Here is an 18,712-nt window from a genome sequence, read left to right as displayed (position 1 = left end):
TAAAACTGCTGTAAATTAGACGACTGCTGGAACAAAGGTGACACTGTACATGGTCAAGCAAGCTGTAAACGTTATATAAGAAGTCGAGTCAAGTTTATTTATATAGCGCTTTTTACAATAGACATTGTCTCAAAGCAACTTTACAGAATCCAGGACCAACAGATACAAAAACAAAACCCCCTGTCGAGCAAGCAGAGGGCGACAGTGGCAAGGAAAAACTCCCTTAAAATTACAGGAAGAAACCTTGAGAGGAACCAGACTCAGCAGGGACCTCCATCCTTCTTGGGTGGCCTGGAGAATAATTTGAATAAATAGGATTTACACAATATCATACACACACAAATTAAAATGATTTTATAAGTTATAACTAGCAAAAATAATTGAAGTTATTATTCAGTCCAGCCTGTGATGAAGTCTGTAGTGAGTTCTTGACATTCTTGGTGCAAACACGCCAGGTGTCCGTCACATCTGGCAGGAGCAGCATTGTTGGCACGGCAGTCTCGACTTCATTCCTTTACCTCGGATGGGTAAACAGATTATGGAAGTAAATCTGTCTCATCAGATTTTGAAATTTAAAAGCCTTTGAATTTTGATTACTGAACTTTAAGCCTTTGAATTTTGATTACTGAACTTTTTTGCCTCAGAATTCAACCCACACATTTTACAATAACTCATTTTCACTTTCATTTTTTGATGTTAACAAATTCAAAATCAAAAATTCAAGTTTATAAAATTCAAATAATATATATTCAGGTTGCTCAAATTCGATAGGTCAAATTCAGATCACAAAATTCAGATTAAAAAATTCAGACTAAACATCCGGGACACGCAGGATGAGCAATCGATTCCAGAGCCGTAGAGAGAACAGAGTAGCGACACTCCCATAGAGAACCGCTGTGACGGGGGCGGGACATTTCTCTGCACAGCTCCGGGTGGAGCTCTGTTCATTTCCACTACTGAGCAGCATTTTCAGCTGTATGTTGCTTTGTTTTAAAGAAATAATGAATTTGATGTCATTAATATACTTAATACTGTTATTGTTTAGCATTTGCTCAGCACTAAATGTTACATGTTTATCTTATTTAATAGGTATAACTGAATTTAGCTCATTCAGTTAAGCTTAATTAATGCCACTAGAGTCTTTTCACCTAAAATGAGGTGATTAATCAAGAGTCTTGTTACAGAAATGATAATAAAACATTAGAGCCATAATAAATCATGCTACTTTTACTTTCACACTTAAGTACATTTGAAGGTAAATACTTTAGTACTTTTACTCAGTGAAGTGGAGGTAAAGAGTATTTTACTTTTACTACTACTTTTACTGGAGTAATATTTTACCTTGGATATCTCTACTTTAACTCAACTACATGGTTTGTGTACCTTGTCCACCACTTACATTAGACAAAATGAACTAGTGCATATTATTATGAATTAATTCATGTATTACATGTAGGAATGAATTATTAATCACTCATGAAATAAGAGATGAATGAAGCTATTTCATGTACCTGCACTATAATGTTAAAGGTACGGTAGTGTGTTTATCAATCTGTTCATTCAGTGCAGGTAAACATTATGAATCCAGCCACATGGCTCAGTGTTTAACCAAAATGATGATTATTATTATTATTATGAATCCTCAGGAAAGTGAAGGGAGATTATAGTTTATGCAAAAAAAAAGAAAGAAAAAAAGCTCTTTAATCTCTGTACTGTATATTGTTTATACTACTTAATGATATGGCATTATTTAATGTATGCTAATATAATGTACTGTGTGTTAACAAGAACAACCTATTAAGTCATTATAAAAATCTTCCACTTCATATACCAAACTGACATTAAAGCAGATGCAGTAAATGTAAAGGCAGGTGAAAATACCCAGAAATTGTACAATATTTTATTATTTGCCGTTTAATATTTCACTCACTGCTGCTTGTCCCATGACAGCGCCGGGTTTGTTTGGAACTACTGGAGGGGTACATAAACCACGTGACCGCGAGAACAAGAAGTGTCGCAACTCTCTCTCTCTACGGCTCTGCTGTAAACGAAGCCGCTTCGTTGTCACTTGATCGCTGGAGTGTAACTTGATTGGCTGGGTGTCGGTTCGATTTGAGACAGAATCGATCAGAGCCGTAGATAGAGAGAGTTGCGACAATCCTTGTTCTCGCCGCCACACGGTCACGTGGTTTATGTATCCATCCAATAGTTTCAAAAAACCCCGCGCTGTCATGTTCTCATATCCCAGCTAGCACAATCATCTGGTCCAGCTCCCTCTTTTCTATCGGCACAGTCGGCCGAGTGTCAGAATCGGCCAGAATCAGTGTAGCCAGATCCGGTCCAGTTGTTACCACAGCTGGGTTTGGCTGGTGCTCGTAGAGACGCGGAACAACGTCACCATAGCAACAGTGCGATGCGAGCCGTTAAAAAAGAGGACTAATTATTTGTTCGTGTTTGGTAAATTAACGTTGAATCTTAACATTTTACTTAGCAAAATGTAAGCAGAAAGTCTATTAATGAGTTTTGGATTAAGATAGAGAGCAATTTGGAAATGGAAACTGTTAGGTAATGTTATCTATTGAGTTTCAGGTTAACTGGTAGTCTGAACTAATACACTTCAGGTAACGTTAGCTAAAAGGTAAACAGTTTCTTGCATTAGCCAACAGCTGCAAAATAATTAAAGCTCATTCAATAGTGTATTAAATACTTAATAATAATAATTAATAATATAAAATACTTATTTCCACCACTGTATATATATATATATATATATATGTGTGTGTGTGTGTGTGTGTGTAAAATATTTATGGTATGTATGTAGGCTGTATTAGTAGATGTAGTTGTAGTAGTAGTATGTTTAGTAGTATTGTGTATGCGTAGTATAGTATGTATATTTACAATATTGTTCACTTTGATAATTATCATTCTTATATGCAATTATATGTTATTTTCTATATATAATATTAATATAGTTGTCATTTTGTTTCACTTTTATAATTTGTCTTATTTTTAATATTCTGATTATTATTATTATTATTATTATACTTGCTGCAATTATCTTAATAAAATACTTTCTGCTGCACAATCTGTAGTTAATCTGTAGTTAATCTGTAGAATAAATGTATTATTTTATCTATGAGGATGTGAAAGGAGAAGAAAATGGGAAATAAATGGTATCGCAGTGTTTTGGGGGCTATTCCGGCCCAGCTGCGCCGGAAGTGGGCCACAATTACAAGGCTAGCTGGGATGGGACAAGCAGCAGTGAATGAAGTATTAAACACTAAATAATAAACATTTGTACAATTTCTGGGTATTTTCAACTGCCTTTACATTTACTGCATTTGGTATATGAAGTGAAAGATTGATGTTTATAATGACTTATAATGAATAGATCGTTCTTGTTAACACACAGTACATTATATTAGCATACATTAAATAATGCCATATCATTAAGTAGTATAAACAATATACAGTACAGAGATTAAAGAGCTTTTTTTCTTTCTTTTTTTTTGCATAAACTATAATCTCCCTTCACTTTCCTGAGGATTCATAATAATAATAATAATCATCATTTTGGTTAAACACTGAGCCATGTGGCTGGATTCATAATGTTTACCTGCACTGAATGAACAGATTGATAAACACACTACCGTACCTTTAACATTATAGTGCAGGTACATGAAATAGCTTCATTCATCTCTTATTTCATGAGTGATTAATAATTCATTCCTACATGTAATACATGAATTAATTCATAATAATATGCACTAGTTCATTTTGTCTAATGTAAGTGGTGGACAAGGTACACAAACCATGTAGTTGAGTTAAAGTAGAGATATCCAAGGTAAAATATTACTCCAGTAAAAGTAGTAGTAAAAGTAAAATACTCTTTACCTCCACTTCACTGAGTAAAAGTACTAAAGTATTTACCTTCAAATGTACTTAAGTGTGAAAGTAAAAGTAGCATGATTTATTATGGCTCTAATGTTTTATTATCATTTCTGTAACAAGACTCTTGATTAATCACCTCATTTTAAGGTGAAAAGACTCTAGTGGCATTAATTAAGCTTAACTGAATGAGCTAAATTCAGTTATACCTATTAAATAAGATAAACATGTAACATTTAGTGCTGAGCAAATGCTAAACAATAACAGTATTAAGTATATTAATGACATCAAATTCATTATTTCTTTAAAACAAAGCAACATACAGCTGAAAATGCTGCTCAGTAGTGGAAATGAACAGAGCTCCACCCGGAGCTGTGCAGAGAAATGTCCCGCCCCCGTCACAGCGGTTCTCTATGGGAGTGTCGCTACTCTGTTCTCTCTACGGCTCTGGAATCGATTGCTCATCCTGCGTGTCCCGGATGTTTAGTCTGAATTTTTTAATCTGAATTTTGTGATCTGAATTTGACCTATCGAATTTGAGCAACCTGAATATATATTATTTGAATTTTATAAACTTGAATTTTTGATTTTGAATTTGTTAACATCAAAAAATGAAAGTGAAAATGAGTTATTGTAAAATGTGTGGGTTGAATTCTGAGGCAAAAAAGTTCAGTAATCAAAATTCAAAGGCTTAAAGTTCAGTAATCAAAATTCAAAGGCTTTTAAATTCAAAATCTGATGAGACAGATTTACTTCCATAGATTTCCCTCAGAACCACCTCTGGGTAAAACAACAGAAAATGTAGTTAAAAATGTAAAATGTGAATTAAGGAAGATTATTCCAAAGAAGTGCAAACTTTTTAACAAGCTATTTTTCGGGGGTTTCAGGTCGAATCTCTTCTCAACCTTGGAGTCGACTCAATTATATTTAACTAAAAATATGGAATCGACTCTTTTTGGAATCGACTCTCATCCTTTCGAATCTTTTGAATACAAACGTCAAAGTGCGCATGCGTGACACTCAGCTTTCCCCACCCGTTTTTATCTGACATGGACATTAATGCAGGGCAAGGTGTCTGAAAACGGGTGGAAAATAAAAACTCCTCCCATAGTAGGAGTAGTAAACTAGCTATCATTTGGAAGTTGTTGGTTTGCGACAAGTTATTGTCTTATTGACTCATTTTACGTAGTATTATCATTTACAATGTAATTTGGTTGATAAATTAGACGCGCTGGACTAAAAACAAAACCGGGAATTAAGATTTTTATTCAAATGTATAGCAGGCAGTTAGCTATCTCTAATACATGCAGTAGCTTGCTAGCTAACAAGATGATGTAATGACAGCAGGTAACTCAGATTTTATCAGCTGATTATGATAATATTGTGACTACAAGATAGAAATGCAATCACCCGAACATGTCAGGCTTGTGTGATCTCTAAACTAAAGGACAGATCGGTTGGATTGAGCTCGCCAGGCTGGGGAGGCTAATATCTTTCATCCAGTGCTGCAGTGTTCATGTTGCGACTGAATGTCATGGTTGATTCCTGGAAGCATCATGTCCTGTAAATCAAAAGTTGCACCAAGTGTGGACTTCGATCACAGCTGCTCGGACAGTGTAGAGTATTTGACCCTCAACTTCGGTCCATTTGAGACTGTCCACCGATGGAGGCGACTTCCGCCCTGTGATGAGTTCGTGGGTGCAAGGTAAACACTGTGTGGACCTGGGACAAAAAGCATTAATAATCTGTTAGTATTGCATTTATTAATTGTATTATTTATGCATGTTTTCTGTGCCAGGCGGAGCAAGCACACCGTGGTGGCCTATAGGGATGCCATCTATGTTTTTGGAGGGGACAATGGGTAAGAACTCGAGACACTGCTTCTATTTAAGTGTCAAAAATACAAACAGCAACATAGATTATTGATTTGGGTGTGTAGAAATTTATATCATGTAATTTAACCTGGTGGCATGGCCTACTGCTTTAGTTCAGTTTTTGTTACTTTGACTACAGCTGGTGATTTCTTTTGGCTCATATAAATAGGGATAGTTTGACCACACCTTTTAGACTGAGCCACAAGCAATACAAAGAGAACATCTAGGAAAGTAAAGTATTGGAAAGTCTTCTTTCTGGCATATTGCTAAAACAGCTACCAAATCTCTGCTGTATGTTATGCCCGCAGGAAGAACATGTTAAATGATCTGTTACGCTTTGACGTGAAGGACTGCTCATGGTGTCGGTGAGTACTGTACAATTTTTCCATCGTTGCAGCCACTTTCGGGTCCTTGAGCAAGGCCCTAACCCTCTCGTACAATAGCTGACCCTGCACTCTGTCCCCAGCTTTTAAACAAGCTGGGATATGCAGAAAAAATATTTGTATTGTACAAGTGTGTGTATATATGACACACAAAGGAATTAATTAATTCATTCTATCACCCAGCCCTACTGACTATAACAGCCTTATTGCTTATAGCAAACTTCAGATGCCCACTATGTTTTGCTGATTGACTACGCTAAATTAGTTGCTGTACTATTCATGTGATCATATTGATTAACAATGGTGCTTATAATTGAACAGGGCGTTTACCACCGGTACTCCACCAGCGCCCAGATATCATCACTCTGCTGTAGTGTACGGAAGCAGCATGTTCGTATTTGGTAGGTGTTTTTAATTTGATATTATACTTTAAGTGCTTTTTAAGGTTTTTGTATGCATCATTCTTAGCATGGCTTAAAATTTGACATTTGTTGAACCAAGAGAACATGTTTTCTGTGTGGAGTTTTGAATAAGCATTGCTATTAATTTTTATCTAGGAGGTGCTACTCGTATCTGAGTGTAATTTGCCCAACACTTTTCATTCGCCATCACTTCTCCCCATGATAGGAAGACAAAATTGTTGGGCCACTTGGCAAACAGCAATTCATTTTGCATTTTAGAATTCAGCAAGTGTACGTGGCAGATTGTGAATCAGCATCTGTATGTTGTAGGTGGCTATACAGGAGATATCTATTCAAACTCCAACCTGAAAAACAAAAACGATCTCTTCGAGTACAAGTTTGCAACCGGCCAGTGGACCGAGTGGAAGGTTGAGGGAAGGTACGATGTTGGACATATTATGTAACGGTCGTGTTAAATCTTCTACAGTTTCTAAATAATAACCTGCTGTGTATTTTAGGTTAGTAGCCAGGTCTGCCCATGGTGCCACCGTCTACAATGAGAAGCTCTGGATCTTTGCTGGTTATGACGGAAATGCAAGGTAAGCTCATGAAAAAAATCACCAGCTCATTAAAAATGCATAATTGTTAAACATTTTGTCTGATTACCTCCTGATAATTGACAAGTGTCATGTATTTGAATAATGCATTCCAGGTTATGGTTGTTAATACTGCCAGAATGCTGAGGCTTATGGATGTAGTTTAGTGCTGGAGAATGTAACATAATATATTAAAGAGTAGGGTTTCCCCTCTGTGGTTATGAATCCTGTCACGAGATGAATATGATGTTATTCCCCCCATTCAGACTGAATGACATGTGGACCATCAATCTTCAGGATCGTGAGCAAGCTTGCTGGGAGGAGGTGTGTATGGCTTTTGATGCTGATTTTGTAAATCTAGATTGACACAAACTGCTGAAGTGAATAACAGGGATCCCATGATTCCTCTGGGCTGGTACAATCTGGGATGAATAAAAATGTAAAGTATTTGAAGCATAAACTGCACAATAGAAACAGGAGGTGGGACATGACAATCACTGATGTTTGCTTCTGTATGTTTGCCAATGTTGTTTTAGTAACAGAGTTTAGGGGTTTTATTGCACTGCTTCCAGTACTTTTGGTCCAAAAAACTATTTTCTAGTTTCAGTACATTTGATATCTACCTGTTCACCAAAAGCTGCATTTTACACAATTTGACCTTATAAAGTGTTTCTGCTATCAAACATCAGAATTTAAGAAGTTAAGTTGCGATTCCCAGCACAGAAGCATCTGAAAAAAATCTCATTTTGTTTTTATTCTAATTTTGCCATAGCAACTGGTTGAACTGGTTAACTGAATGGCCTGTTGGACAAATGAACAGTGTTATTGCAAGCAAGGTTGCAAATGTCACACAGTGTGTTCAAGCTGCAAAGTGATTCAGTAAGGCTTTGAATGAATATAGCAGAGATTACAATTGTACAATGACATTTTGTCCTTAAGCATATAAACTGTCTCTGAGTTTGAAAAAGTCAGTTGTTTAAAATGCCTGTTTATGTCTGACGTCTTGTCCTGATCCCCATCAGATTGAACAGAGTGGTGAGATTCCACCTTCCTGCTGTAACTTCCCAGTAGCTGTATGTCAAGACAAGATGTTTGTCTTCTCTGGCCAAAGTGGAGCAAAGATCACCAACAACCTATTCCAGTTCGAGTTTAATGGTCACATGTGAGTGCACTATGTGTATTCAGGTGTAGAAAATTTAAATTGACTCTAAAAACAGCAGATCTGAACACTTTGTACGTTGTTTCCTACAGATGGACGCGTATCCCTACTGAGCATTTACTCAGGGGTTCACCACCACCACCACAGAGACGTTACGGTCACACGATGGTAGCGTTCGACCGCCACCTGTACGTGTTTGGGGGAGCAGCGGACAACACTCTGCCCAACGAGCTCCACTGCTATGATGTGGACTCACAGACCTGGGAGGTGATTCAGCCCAGTGCAGACAGTGAGGTAATTTTATGAACTGTATTAATTTTAGTGAAAATGTACTGCTGTACTGTAATTACTCAGCTCCTCCACCAGATGGTGCAAAAACATCACTGGCATGGCAGGGTAACTGTAGGTCTGCTTACAGGACACACCGATGAACGTGGAGTAAAAATATGTGGACACTGATTAAACAGTTTGCTATTTTTTTCCAGACAGTTTAAGACAGATATTATAATTATTTTCAGTGGGTCTGGCTTTCCTAGAATAATTGGGCACATTGTAGTAACACACCTCAAGGACAATCCGCCCACAATCAGAATTATCCAAAAAAAATTTAGGTTCTTAATGACTAAGTGTCAGTTTTACTCTTTTTTTAAATGTTTCATCGACTTTATCTGAAAACTACTTGGCCTTTCGAGACTGGAATGCAAAATGGATATATTAGTCTACATTTATTGTGGTATATTGACCACATTAAAGTGTAGATTGATGGCACAATAATGTGTGCAAAAAGTTCAGGGATCTAAATAGTTCCTGAATCCACTGTATTACTGGTGTATTGTATTCTGCTTACATGTCATGTAAAGCAAATTTACTGGCACTTTACCGGTGGTAACGTATCATTTATTGTGTGGTATGTGCTCTCAGATGCCCAGTGGGAGACTCTTCCATGCTGCAGCAGTGATCCATGATGCCATGTACATATTCGGAGGAACAGTTGACAACAACGTTCGCAGTGGCGAGATGTACAGATTTCAGGTGAACGGTTTATCCACACATGAGACATGTAGTACAAGTATAGTCAGCTGATGACAGTACCTGGTTGTTGCAAAGCATCTAAAGCTTTATGAAAAATTGTGTGGTGCTTCTTACATTGAACTGTTGTCTCAAAGCAACTAATCAGCAAGCCCAGGCCAGCAGTGGCAAGAAAAAACTCTATTGTAGGATCAGTTGTTCTGTGTAAGTAATGTAACATCCTGATTTAACAGCGAATTTTTCTTCTTATAGTTCTCATGTTATCCAAAATGCACCCTTCATGAAGACTACGGCAAGCTGTGGGAGAACCGACAGTTCTGTGATGTGGAGTTTATCCTCGGAGAGGTTGGTCTACATCTACAACAAAAATCTGGGCTGTGTTCAAAATACACTACTGCATTCTACTCGTGTACTGATGGGGCCCCAGATCAGTATACAGTATATAGTATGAGACCAAAAGGTTTGCTTTTGTTGCATATTCGATACTATACTGTATACTACTACAGGGACCAGTATTTAGAACACAGTATATACTGAGTGTAGTATGCCTTATACAGTATACTGACTTTAGTATACATTATGCAGTATATACTGAGTGCAGTATGCATTATACAGTGTATACTAAGTGTAGAATGCAGTATACAGAGACTGTAGTATGCAATATACAAACAGTATGTATTAGGTGATTTTAATCACAGCCCTAGTTTCATTCTTATGAATCGTAGTTTCATCTCTCTTTCTATTCGCTGTCGGCAGAGAGAGGAGAGGGTTCTGGGTCATATCGCTATAGTTACAGCTCGTTGCCAGTGGCTGAGGAAGAAGATTCTCCAGGCCAGACACAAACAGGTTAGTAAGGTTATGTTCTTAAAACACACTTCTTCATTCAAAAAACTGTTTACAAATGACATTTTTTACACACTGTAACCACTAGACTGAGCCACATGCCTAGTGGAAGACATTGGACCACTCATATGTATATATAATGAAAAAAGGCTAGTCATGTCACTCAGAGGTGCAGATTTATCATTCTTACTGCTGCTTATAGTGTAAAAAATATCTAAAGAATACAACAAAACAGATTAGTGGAACATTCAATGGCATTACAGTAAGAAAACAGCATCTAAAAACACAATGCCGAGTCAGCCTGTTAAAACCATGCCCCCAAGAGCCCTTTACTCCACCATGACCTGTAATCATTACAAATGCAAACAGCAGACTCCCTTGCTAAATGGCCAGCATCTTATAACAGCATGGTTGCAACAACAACAAAAAACATCTGCAGTTTTTCACCCTGCCCCACCCCACACTCAATTAAAGCCATTTATAAACGACCTCAGGTCCCAAGAACATCTATACAAACAACCACACTGCACAATGAAGCGACTACTCCTGCTATTATTGGTCCATGTGATCCACAGCAACATTCAGTTCAAGCTCTGATAGGCAGATTTTGGAGAAGGGACTTTTTTATTTTGCCCATCATGCCATGTCACAAATGAGTTATCAGTGTTATACAATTGTACCTATATTTTGGACCCAGTAGATTTTCAGAGAATCCAAAATAAATATAAAAAAGGATTTATTAATGCTTGGCTTGAATGACACAGCGGTGTTTAATGCTTTATACCAAAAAACATGAGAAGCTTTTGACTACAAGCTGCATTTTTTGTATCTTTTTGTAGAGGAGTAAACATGAATCAGGAGGTGAGGACAGCGAGGACTTTAGAACAGACAGACAGAAGGACCATTCCAGTCCTGGGAAGTCCTCCAGGGGTCCTCTGCTATTGGAGGTGGCCATCAGGGAGGCAGAGGCTCAGCCATTTGAAGTGCTCATGCAATTCCTGTATACGGATAAGATCCAGTACCCACGCAGAGGTGCGTTCTTATCTCACACTCTTGCTTTCTCAATGCAGTCATTTTTGCAGAATTTCATGTTTTAACTGCGGAACAGTTTTACTTTCATGTTAGTCCTGCTTATTATAAAACTGTTTAAAAAGAAAAGCCAATAAAATGCAGATTTGTGGCCACTATTATTCAGCCCTGGACTAGATCCCACACTGTGAGTGACCCCATTCCCTCTTCACTCTTTCCTCAGGTCACGTTCAGGATGTCCTGTTGATCATGGACGTATATAAACTTGCTCTGAGCTTCAAGCTGTCGCGGCTGGAGCAGCTGTGTGTGCAGTACATCGAGGCCTCTGTTGACCTGCAGAACGTCCTCAGCGTGTGTGAGAACGCAAACAAACTGCAGCTCGACCAGCTCAAGGTGAACGAAGAGTCGGAGCACTAACATTTACTGACTTGAAGTCTGAGAGAAGCACAATTAGGTTAAATAAAAGCACATACTCCTGATCATACAGATGAAGGGTGTAACGATACAGGTGCTCAATACAATACATGCTCTGAATCCATGACATAATGACTGGTATATAAAAACACGATAGTTTTTACTCACTTTGCTTGTGCTTTTCTCTGAACTTTCAGTGTTTTAATACTTCAAAACTACACTGATCCACTATTGCTCTCCTCACGGAATTCAAATTTTTCCATGTTTTTTTTCCTAAATTGTTCCCCTTTATTTCCCAATCTAATCATTTTCGATTCTCGACTGCTGCTTCCACAAACCCTGATCTGATCAAGGAGAGCAGGAGATGGATGGATGGATGGATTGGATTGGATGGATTGGATGGATGGATTGGATGGATGGAATGGATGGATGGATGGATTGGATGGATGGATTGGATGGATGGATTGGATTGGATTGGATGGATGGATGGATGGATGGATTGGATGGATTGGATGGATGGAATGGAATGGAATGGATTGGATGGATGGATGGATGATTGGATGGATGGATGATTGGATGGATGGATGGATTGGATGGATGGATTGGATGGATGGATGGATTGGATGGATGGATTGGATGGATTGGATGGATGGAATGGATTGGATGGGATGATTGGATGGATGGATGGATTGGATGGATGGATTGGATGGATGGATGGATTGGATGGATGGATTGGATGGATGGAATGGATTGGATGGAATGGATTGGATGGATGGATGGATGGAATGGATTGGATGGAATGGAATGGAATGGATGGATGGATTGGATGGATGGATTGGATGGATGGATTGGATGGATTGGATGGATGGATGGATGGATGGATTGGATGGATTGGATGGATGGAATGGAATGGAATGGATTGGATGGATGGATGGATGATTGGATGGATGGATGATTGGATGGATGGATGGATTGGATGGATGGATTGGATGGATGGATGGATTGGATGGATGGATTGGATGGATTGGATGGATGGAATGGATTGGATGGGATGATTGGATGGATGGATGGATTGGATGGATGGATTGGATGGATGGATGGATTGGATGGATGGATTGGATGGATGGAATGGATTGGATGGAATGGATTGGATGGATGGAATGGATTGGATGGATGGATGGATTGGATGGATGGATTGGATGGATGGAATGGATTGGATGGAATGGATTGGATGGATGGAATGGATTGGATGGATACTTTATTGATCCTGAAGGAACCCAGTAATTTAATCACTAGCTTTAACTATGAAGAATTGATGTTTGGTTTTAACAGTTGACATTTACTATTAGATGGATCAGCCATATGTTGACACTCCCTGAGCCACAGTCATGGGGCAGATAAGACGATACATATCCAATCAGGAAATTTACCGAAGGTCTGAGCTAAATCTGTAACTGTTTAAGGATTTTTAGGCTCATGCATGCTGTAAGCCTGCAGCTCGCTGCTGTTAGGGTTTCATAACAACTAGAAGTGCAAACAAACCTGCCAATCAAATACCAAGCAGATGGATGATGTTATATTTGCAGTTCAGTAGGCTACTGGCTTTCAACTCACCAGGAGCACCGAACTGCCAGAGGCCTTCTGCCTGCAGACCTTGATTTATTCTCTTTTATTTACTTTTCATTATTATTTATTATTTTTATAAGTGATGTAGCCCGGTCTAAAGAAGTGGAAATTGGCAGTGTCTAAGAGAAGGGTAAAATAAATTAATTAACTGATTACAAATGAATAGTTGTAATGAGCAATGAGCAGTCAGATTCTGGCCTCAGTATCCCACAATGTCTTGCCTATGGCGGTGATGTGAAGTATTTGCTCCCTTCCCAGTTTCTTGTACTTTTACTAATTATCACATTTAAATGTTATTATCAGATTTAATGTAAGTAATTTAATTTGAATGAGTAAGCAGGTTGATGCTTTTCAACGATCATTATTAGGATATTAAGGTAACCTACTATATTACCCTGTGAAAAAGTAGTTTTGCCAACTTTGACAGTAACAACTACAACCAAACATTAATACAAATGTGTGATGACACAAAAAAAAATACTTTTTTACAGCACTATATATTTGCTACTTCTCAGTGAAGGTCAAGCTTAATGACTGTGCACTTACAGCTGCACTTCAAGACATACAGTGAGATTTTTTTTTTTTTTTTTTAAGCAACAAGTGTGTGTGTGTGTGTGTGTGTGTGTGCAGGAGCATTGTCTTAACTTCGTGGTGAAGGAGACCCACTTTAATCAGGTGATCATGACCAAAGAGTTCGAGCACCTCTCCACCCCTCTGATTGTGGAGATAGTGAGACGCAAACAGCAGCCACCACCCAGAGTTTACTCCGATCAGCCGGTGGATATAGGTACAACCAACACAAATACACACACACAGTTCACACCACTAGCGGCATGGTGCAGCAAATGCTCTTGACGGTCTTGCCGGTTGTAGCCTTCGTCTGTCGTAATGTGCCGTTATGTCGGGTTTTAGTTGTAACTGTGTTTTGGAATTTGTCGCTCAGGTACGTCTCTGGTTCAGGACACGAAGGCTTACCTGGAAGGGGCGGGTCTGGAATTCTGTGATATCATCCTGCTGCTGGACGGTCATCCTCGGCCGGCTCATAAAGCCATACTGGCAGCTCGTTCCAGGTACGACATTCAGGACACATGTGATGATCTGGTGATGATGTTTCATGTTGAACAAATGTCTGTTTACAGTTTTTGACCATTGTACTATTTCTGAATGCAGGGTCAGACTATTATACAATACAGTTATTTAGAATGCTACTGTGTAAAAAGACCTCTATATTATTAATAATGCGTTATTATGTATGATATTGGTAAATGCTACCACATGCATTAAACAGAGCCCAGTCTTCCTTGTGTAATTTTGTTGTATTCCTGTCAGTTATTTTGAGGCCATGTTCCGCTCATTCATGCCTGAGGACGGCCAGGTGAACATCTCAATAGGAGAGTTGGTGCCTAGCAAACAGGCCTTCGAGTCCATGCTGCGCTACATTTACTACGGAGACGTCAACATGCCCCCCGAGGACTCGCTGTATCCTTCTAAAGAATGTCGATTTTACACACAACAGGTCATTCATCAGAAATGTTAGAAAGTGGCCTTAATGGTTTGCTTTTTTTCCTTTTTCCTCCCAATTTAGCGTAGCCATTCTGCTGCTGGGGACCTTGATGATGTCCACAGGGACCCCACAGGGTCCTTACACAGCGTTGAAGACCCCACCCTCTTTTAGTACGGTCTTTTCCAAACCCAGCAGACTAGTGGCCAATTTTGTCTTTTTCAAACATTAGCCAACTGTGCCTGCTAGGGGGCGCCCAGCCTACCGGTAGCAGAGAAAATTTTTACCGCTGCTCTATCCTGGTCAGGGGCACTGTGGGTCTGGTTTCAATGTGGTAACACACCCCGGACAGGTCACCAATCCATTGCGGGGCCTCGGCCACTCCCCCTCAGACACGGCTAATCATGTCTGTATGTACACGCCTGACCGGACGATTGAGACCCTGGACCCCAGTGCTAGTTGGCGACTTGAACACCCTGCTAGTGAAGTGTTTATGGTTTTACCTTCAGCTTCACGTTTATCTTCTGATATTTTACTGTTTAAAAGCTGGTTTGTCCTTAAGCAGAATGCAGGTATCTGTTTGCAGCACCGTATTATTACGGCTTCTCCAATAACAGACTGCAGGCTTACTGCAAGCAGAACCTGGAGATGAACGTCACTGTGGAGAACGTTTTGCAGGTATGTGGATCACTTCAGATTCATTTCAAAGCTAGTAAAACACTGTGGTTGTACTTACAGTCACAAGCAGCTACACCATATGGCCAAAATACCATTTCTAAAACAAATAGTATTAAAATACACTGACCTCTGTAAACTTTTATCTATAACAGCAGCCACTCTTTTGAGAAGGCCTCTATAGTAATTCTGTGTTTCTTAAAGGCTGTGTGTGGTATGAGGCTGATATTTCTATAGTGATTGCTCACTGATGGTCCATACAATAAAGATCTGATTTTTATTCATGATTAAAAGTAGCTAATCCACCTTCTGCATTGTGTTGGGAGGTGGTAAAAACTGGAGTACTGATAGGAAACCCACACAAACACAAAGAATGGCCACAACAACCCTCCTCGGTCAGGGACAGGGTCTGCAGCAGTAGAGGAGATACACTTGGGTAATTGGATATGACTAGATTAGGAGAAAAAGGGAAAATGCGCAAACAGAAAAAACGGTGGCCAAGTCGGTAGCACTGTCGCCGTACAGCATGAACGTCCTGGGTTCGATCCTCAGGTGGGGCGGTCCGGGTCCAGCTAGTCCTGTTTATATGGGCACAGAAAAGTCAGCAGCTATCATAAAGTAGCTCCAGCCACAAAGACTTTCTTTGTCAGCAAATGATAAATAAAGATGTGATGCTCTTTGTATATTTTTGACCCAGCAGACTTTCAGAAACTTATGAAATAAGCTACATTAAGGGTGTTTGGTAGGAACAAAGGATGACACGCTGGCACAAAGGCTAGAGCTATCAGCAAGAAGGGCCCGAGTTCAGTTCTTTCTGTGCAGAGTTTGCACATTCTTGCAAGTTCTGACTGTTTGATGGCTTTGTTCAGTCTTGCTTTGAAGACCTTTTGATGTCACCTACTTTTTTCTTGCCTCTTTTTTATTCTGCTGTCTCGTTCTCAGATCCTTGAAGCAGCTGACAAGACTCAGGCTCTGGATATGAAGAAGCACTGCCTGCATATCATAGTGCACCAGTTCATTAAGGTGGGTGTACTGCTGAGCGACGCACTGCGGCTCTGCTGGTTACCCGACCACGGCTGACCTACGTACCGTGTCGGTTTAATTAATCAGTGCTGCGTGCAGAACACCTTTGAGATCAAACGGATTGCATTGATGATGATCAATCAAAGTGATCGGTACAGACAGTGAGTGCTGGTTGTTCACATCATGAGACTGCCAGCAGTGCTAGTGCTACCGTCCGGCTTTCCTACGTTAGCTGCTTTTTTGCTTCTTGCTTTTTTTGGCTTGAGTTGTTTTTTGTTTACTGTTTGCTTAATATTTATTAGTCGATTTAATTTGCTCTCCTCTCCTTTCCCTAAAGGTGTCCAAGCTCCCCAACCTGCGATCGCTCAGCCAGCCGCTGCTGTTGGACATCATAGAGTCTCTGGCATCACACATATCAGATAAACAGTGTGCCGAGATGAGCTCCGATATATAGGCACGTTCCTTCCTCTACTTTCTTCTCATCTGTTTATTCATTTTGTCATGTCGTGTCGGTCACATTTACCTTTCCGTTTTCACTTCCTGTTCCCCCTGTAGCCTGTTTCTCGTTCCTGTAGAGAACATAGGGTTATCTGGGATAGGGTTAGTCTCCAAAATACTCATGACTGGCACCTCCGTACTTGCTAGGAAATGAATGATCTTTACCGAGCTGATAAAAGGAATGCATCTGTCTGATACTGGACCAGAAATCCTAGACTGGTATTAGTTGGGCATATTTTTGATCCGATCAGATGCTTGTTAGGTTTTTTTCCTCCAAATGCTGTAAACACATGAAATTGACCAAACATTTTTGTGCTCACTTGGAATAAAATGATTCAATAAGCGCAATTATGTAACATATAGCACATGGCTAACCTTACTGCATGCCATGCGACCAAACCTGTGAACTGAATCTGCACAACTGTAGGGTTTCTAAAGCAAACATCACTATCGCGCTCGGGTGGCGCAGCAGTCCGTTATGCCAGCCAACTACCGCTGAGATTCAGGTTTGATTCTCAGGGGTGCTGTTGGCTTGCCAGGCATCTACACAGACATGACTGGCAACGTCTGAGGAAGAGGGGGATGGATTGGCGCCCTGTCCAGGGTGTTCCTGCCAGCGCCCTGGGTTTCCCGGCGATCCTAACCAAGATAAAGTATGAAATGAAAATAAAACATCACTGTTTGAGAATTGTTTGTAGGCTGAATTCAGTGCTCTGAAATCAGTTCAAATGTACGTTGCTATGAAATCAAGGAACGCCGGCAAATTCCGAGAGTTTAAGTGGTTAAAACTGCTATTTTATAGTTGTGTAACCAGGCAGGGTCGTATGGTGACTCACTGAACCATGTGTCTGGGTTCGGTCCTTGCCTCTGGTCACTGACTGTGGAGTTTAGCCTCTTCATGTGTCCGCATGGGTTTTATTTCTGGCTACTCAGGTTTCCCCACACCTCCCAAAACATGCCAGCAGGTACATTGGTTACTCTCAGTTCCCTGTAGATTACAGTGAGTGGAAGCATGGAGCGCAGTTGCCCTGTGATGTTTGGACCCATTTTGTACAAAACTACTCAGTATCATTTCCGTTCACACTGCCACCATTATAAATAATTCATATTGACTTAATTGCTTTGCTATGTACACTTTGAAAGTAAGAATGTTTTTTACACTGCACTCTGTAAATAGGACGTTCACAGATTTATTTATTCCTCTTTATTTTTATGATATTATGCACTCTATACAGTTAGTCATTATGCAGCAAAACAATTGCAACCTTAATGAAATCTGCAGCCCCACAGGACTGTCTGTATTAGTACATCATTAATAAAGTCTTTAAACTCAGAAATCTGGTCTTCCCGTGTATTTCAGGAGCAAGGTTCAAACTAGGTGCCTTGTATGTACATATTTTCTTCCTTTTATGAGCTACACCTTCCATATAGATGCATTTATTATGTATACAATATAGGGATGCAAGTTTATTTATTGTATAATTTATTGTAACCGATATCTGACCATAATTATATGTCAATGTTTTTAATAGACTGAAACAGTGTGTTAAAGTCTCCTGTTCATTTCATGCTCAGGGAATGCAGCAGTCTGATCCCGTTTTGAATCTTAGTGGTGCTGTGGGTCGACTGGGCCCTATGTACTTAGTGCACCCCTTCTAATTTTCAGCACTGCAATGACACCAACAGTGTAATTACATGGTAGGGGTTGTTGCACTGGTAGGTCACTCCAGTGACCTCCACAGAGCCCTGACCTCAGCCCCTCTCAACAGAGCT

At 39.7% G+C, this 18,712-nt stretch overlaps 1 protein-coding gene across 2 annotated transcripts; it reads left to right on the top strand.

Moving 5' to 3' along the window:
- Positions 1-5,146: 5,146 nt before the first annotated feature.
- lztr1 (leucine zipper like post translational regulator 1) lies at positions 5,147-18,276 on the top strand. 2 transcript variants are annotated; one of them, XM_063017662.1, is made up of 21 exons: positions 5,147-5,235; positions 5,336-5,593; positions 5,687-5,749; positions 6,071-6,127; positions 6,467-6,546; positions 6,877-6,985; positions 7,065-7,145; positions 7,409-7,466; positions 8,165-8,304; positions 8,394-8,595; positions 9,223-9,333; positions 9,583-9,675; positions 10,087-10,176; positions 11,013-11,205; positions 11,426-11,595; positions 13,873-14,029; positions 14,186-14,312; positions 14,572-14,721; positions 15,316-15,421; positions 16,361-16,441; positions 16,779-18,276. In XM_063017662.1, the coding sequence occupies exons 2-21, from the start codon at positions 5,418-5,420 to the stop codon at positions 16,893-16,895; spliced, it is 2,361 nt and encodes a 786-aa protein (XP_062873732.1). In that variant the 5' UTR covers positions 5,147-5,235; positions 5,336-5,417; the 3' UTR covers positions 16,896-18,276. The 2 variants fall into 2 exon arrangements, with proteins under 2 accessions (XP_062873732.1, XP_062873733.1); XM_063017663.1 differs by lacking the exon at positions 5,147-5,235 and having other exon boundaries at positions 5,329-5,593.
- Positions 18,277-18,712: the final 436 nt, after the last annotated feature.

Source organism: Trichomycterus rosablanca, chromosome 21 (assembly GCF_030014385.1).
Source record: "Trichomycterus rosablanca isolate fTriRos1 chromosome 21, fTriRos1.hap1, whole genome shotgun sequence".
In the NCBI taxonomy this organism is placed as follows: Eukaryota; Metazoa; Chordata; class Actinopteri; order Siluriformes; family Trichomycteridae; genus Trichomycterus; species Trichomycterus rosablanca.
This window is presented reverse-complemented; position numbering and strand designations above follow the sequence as displayed.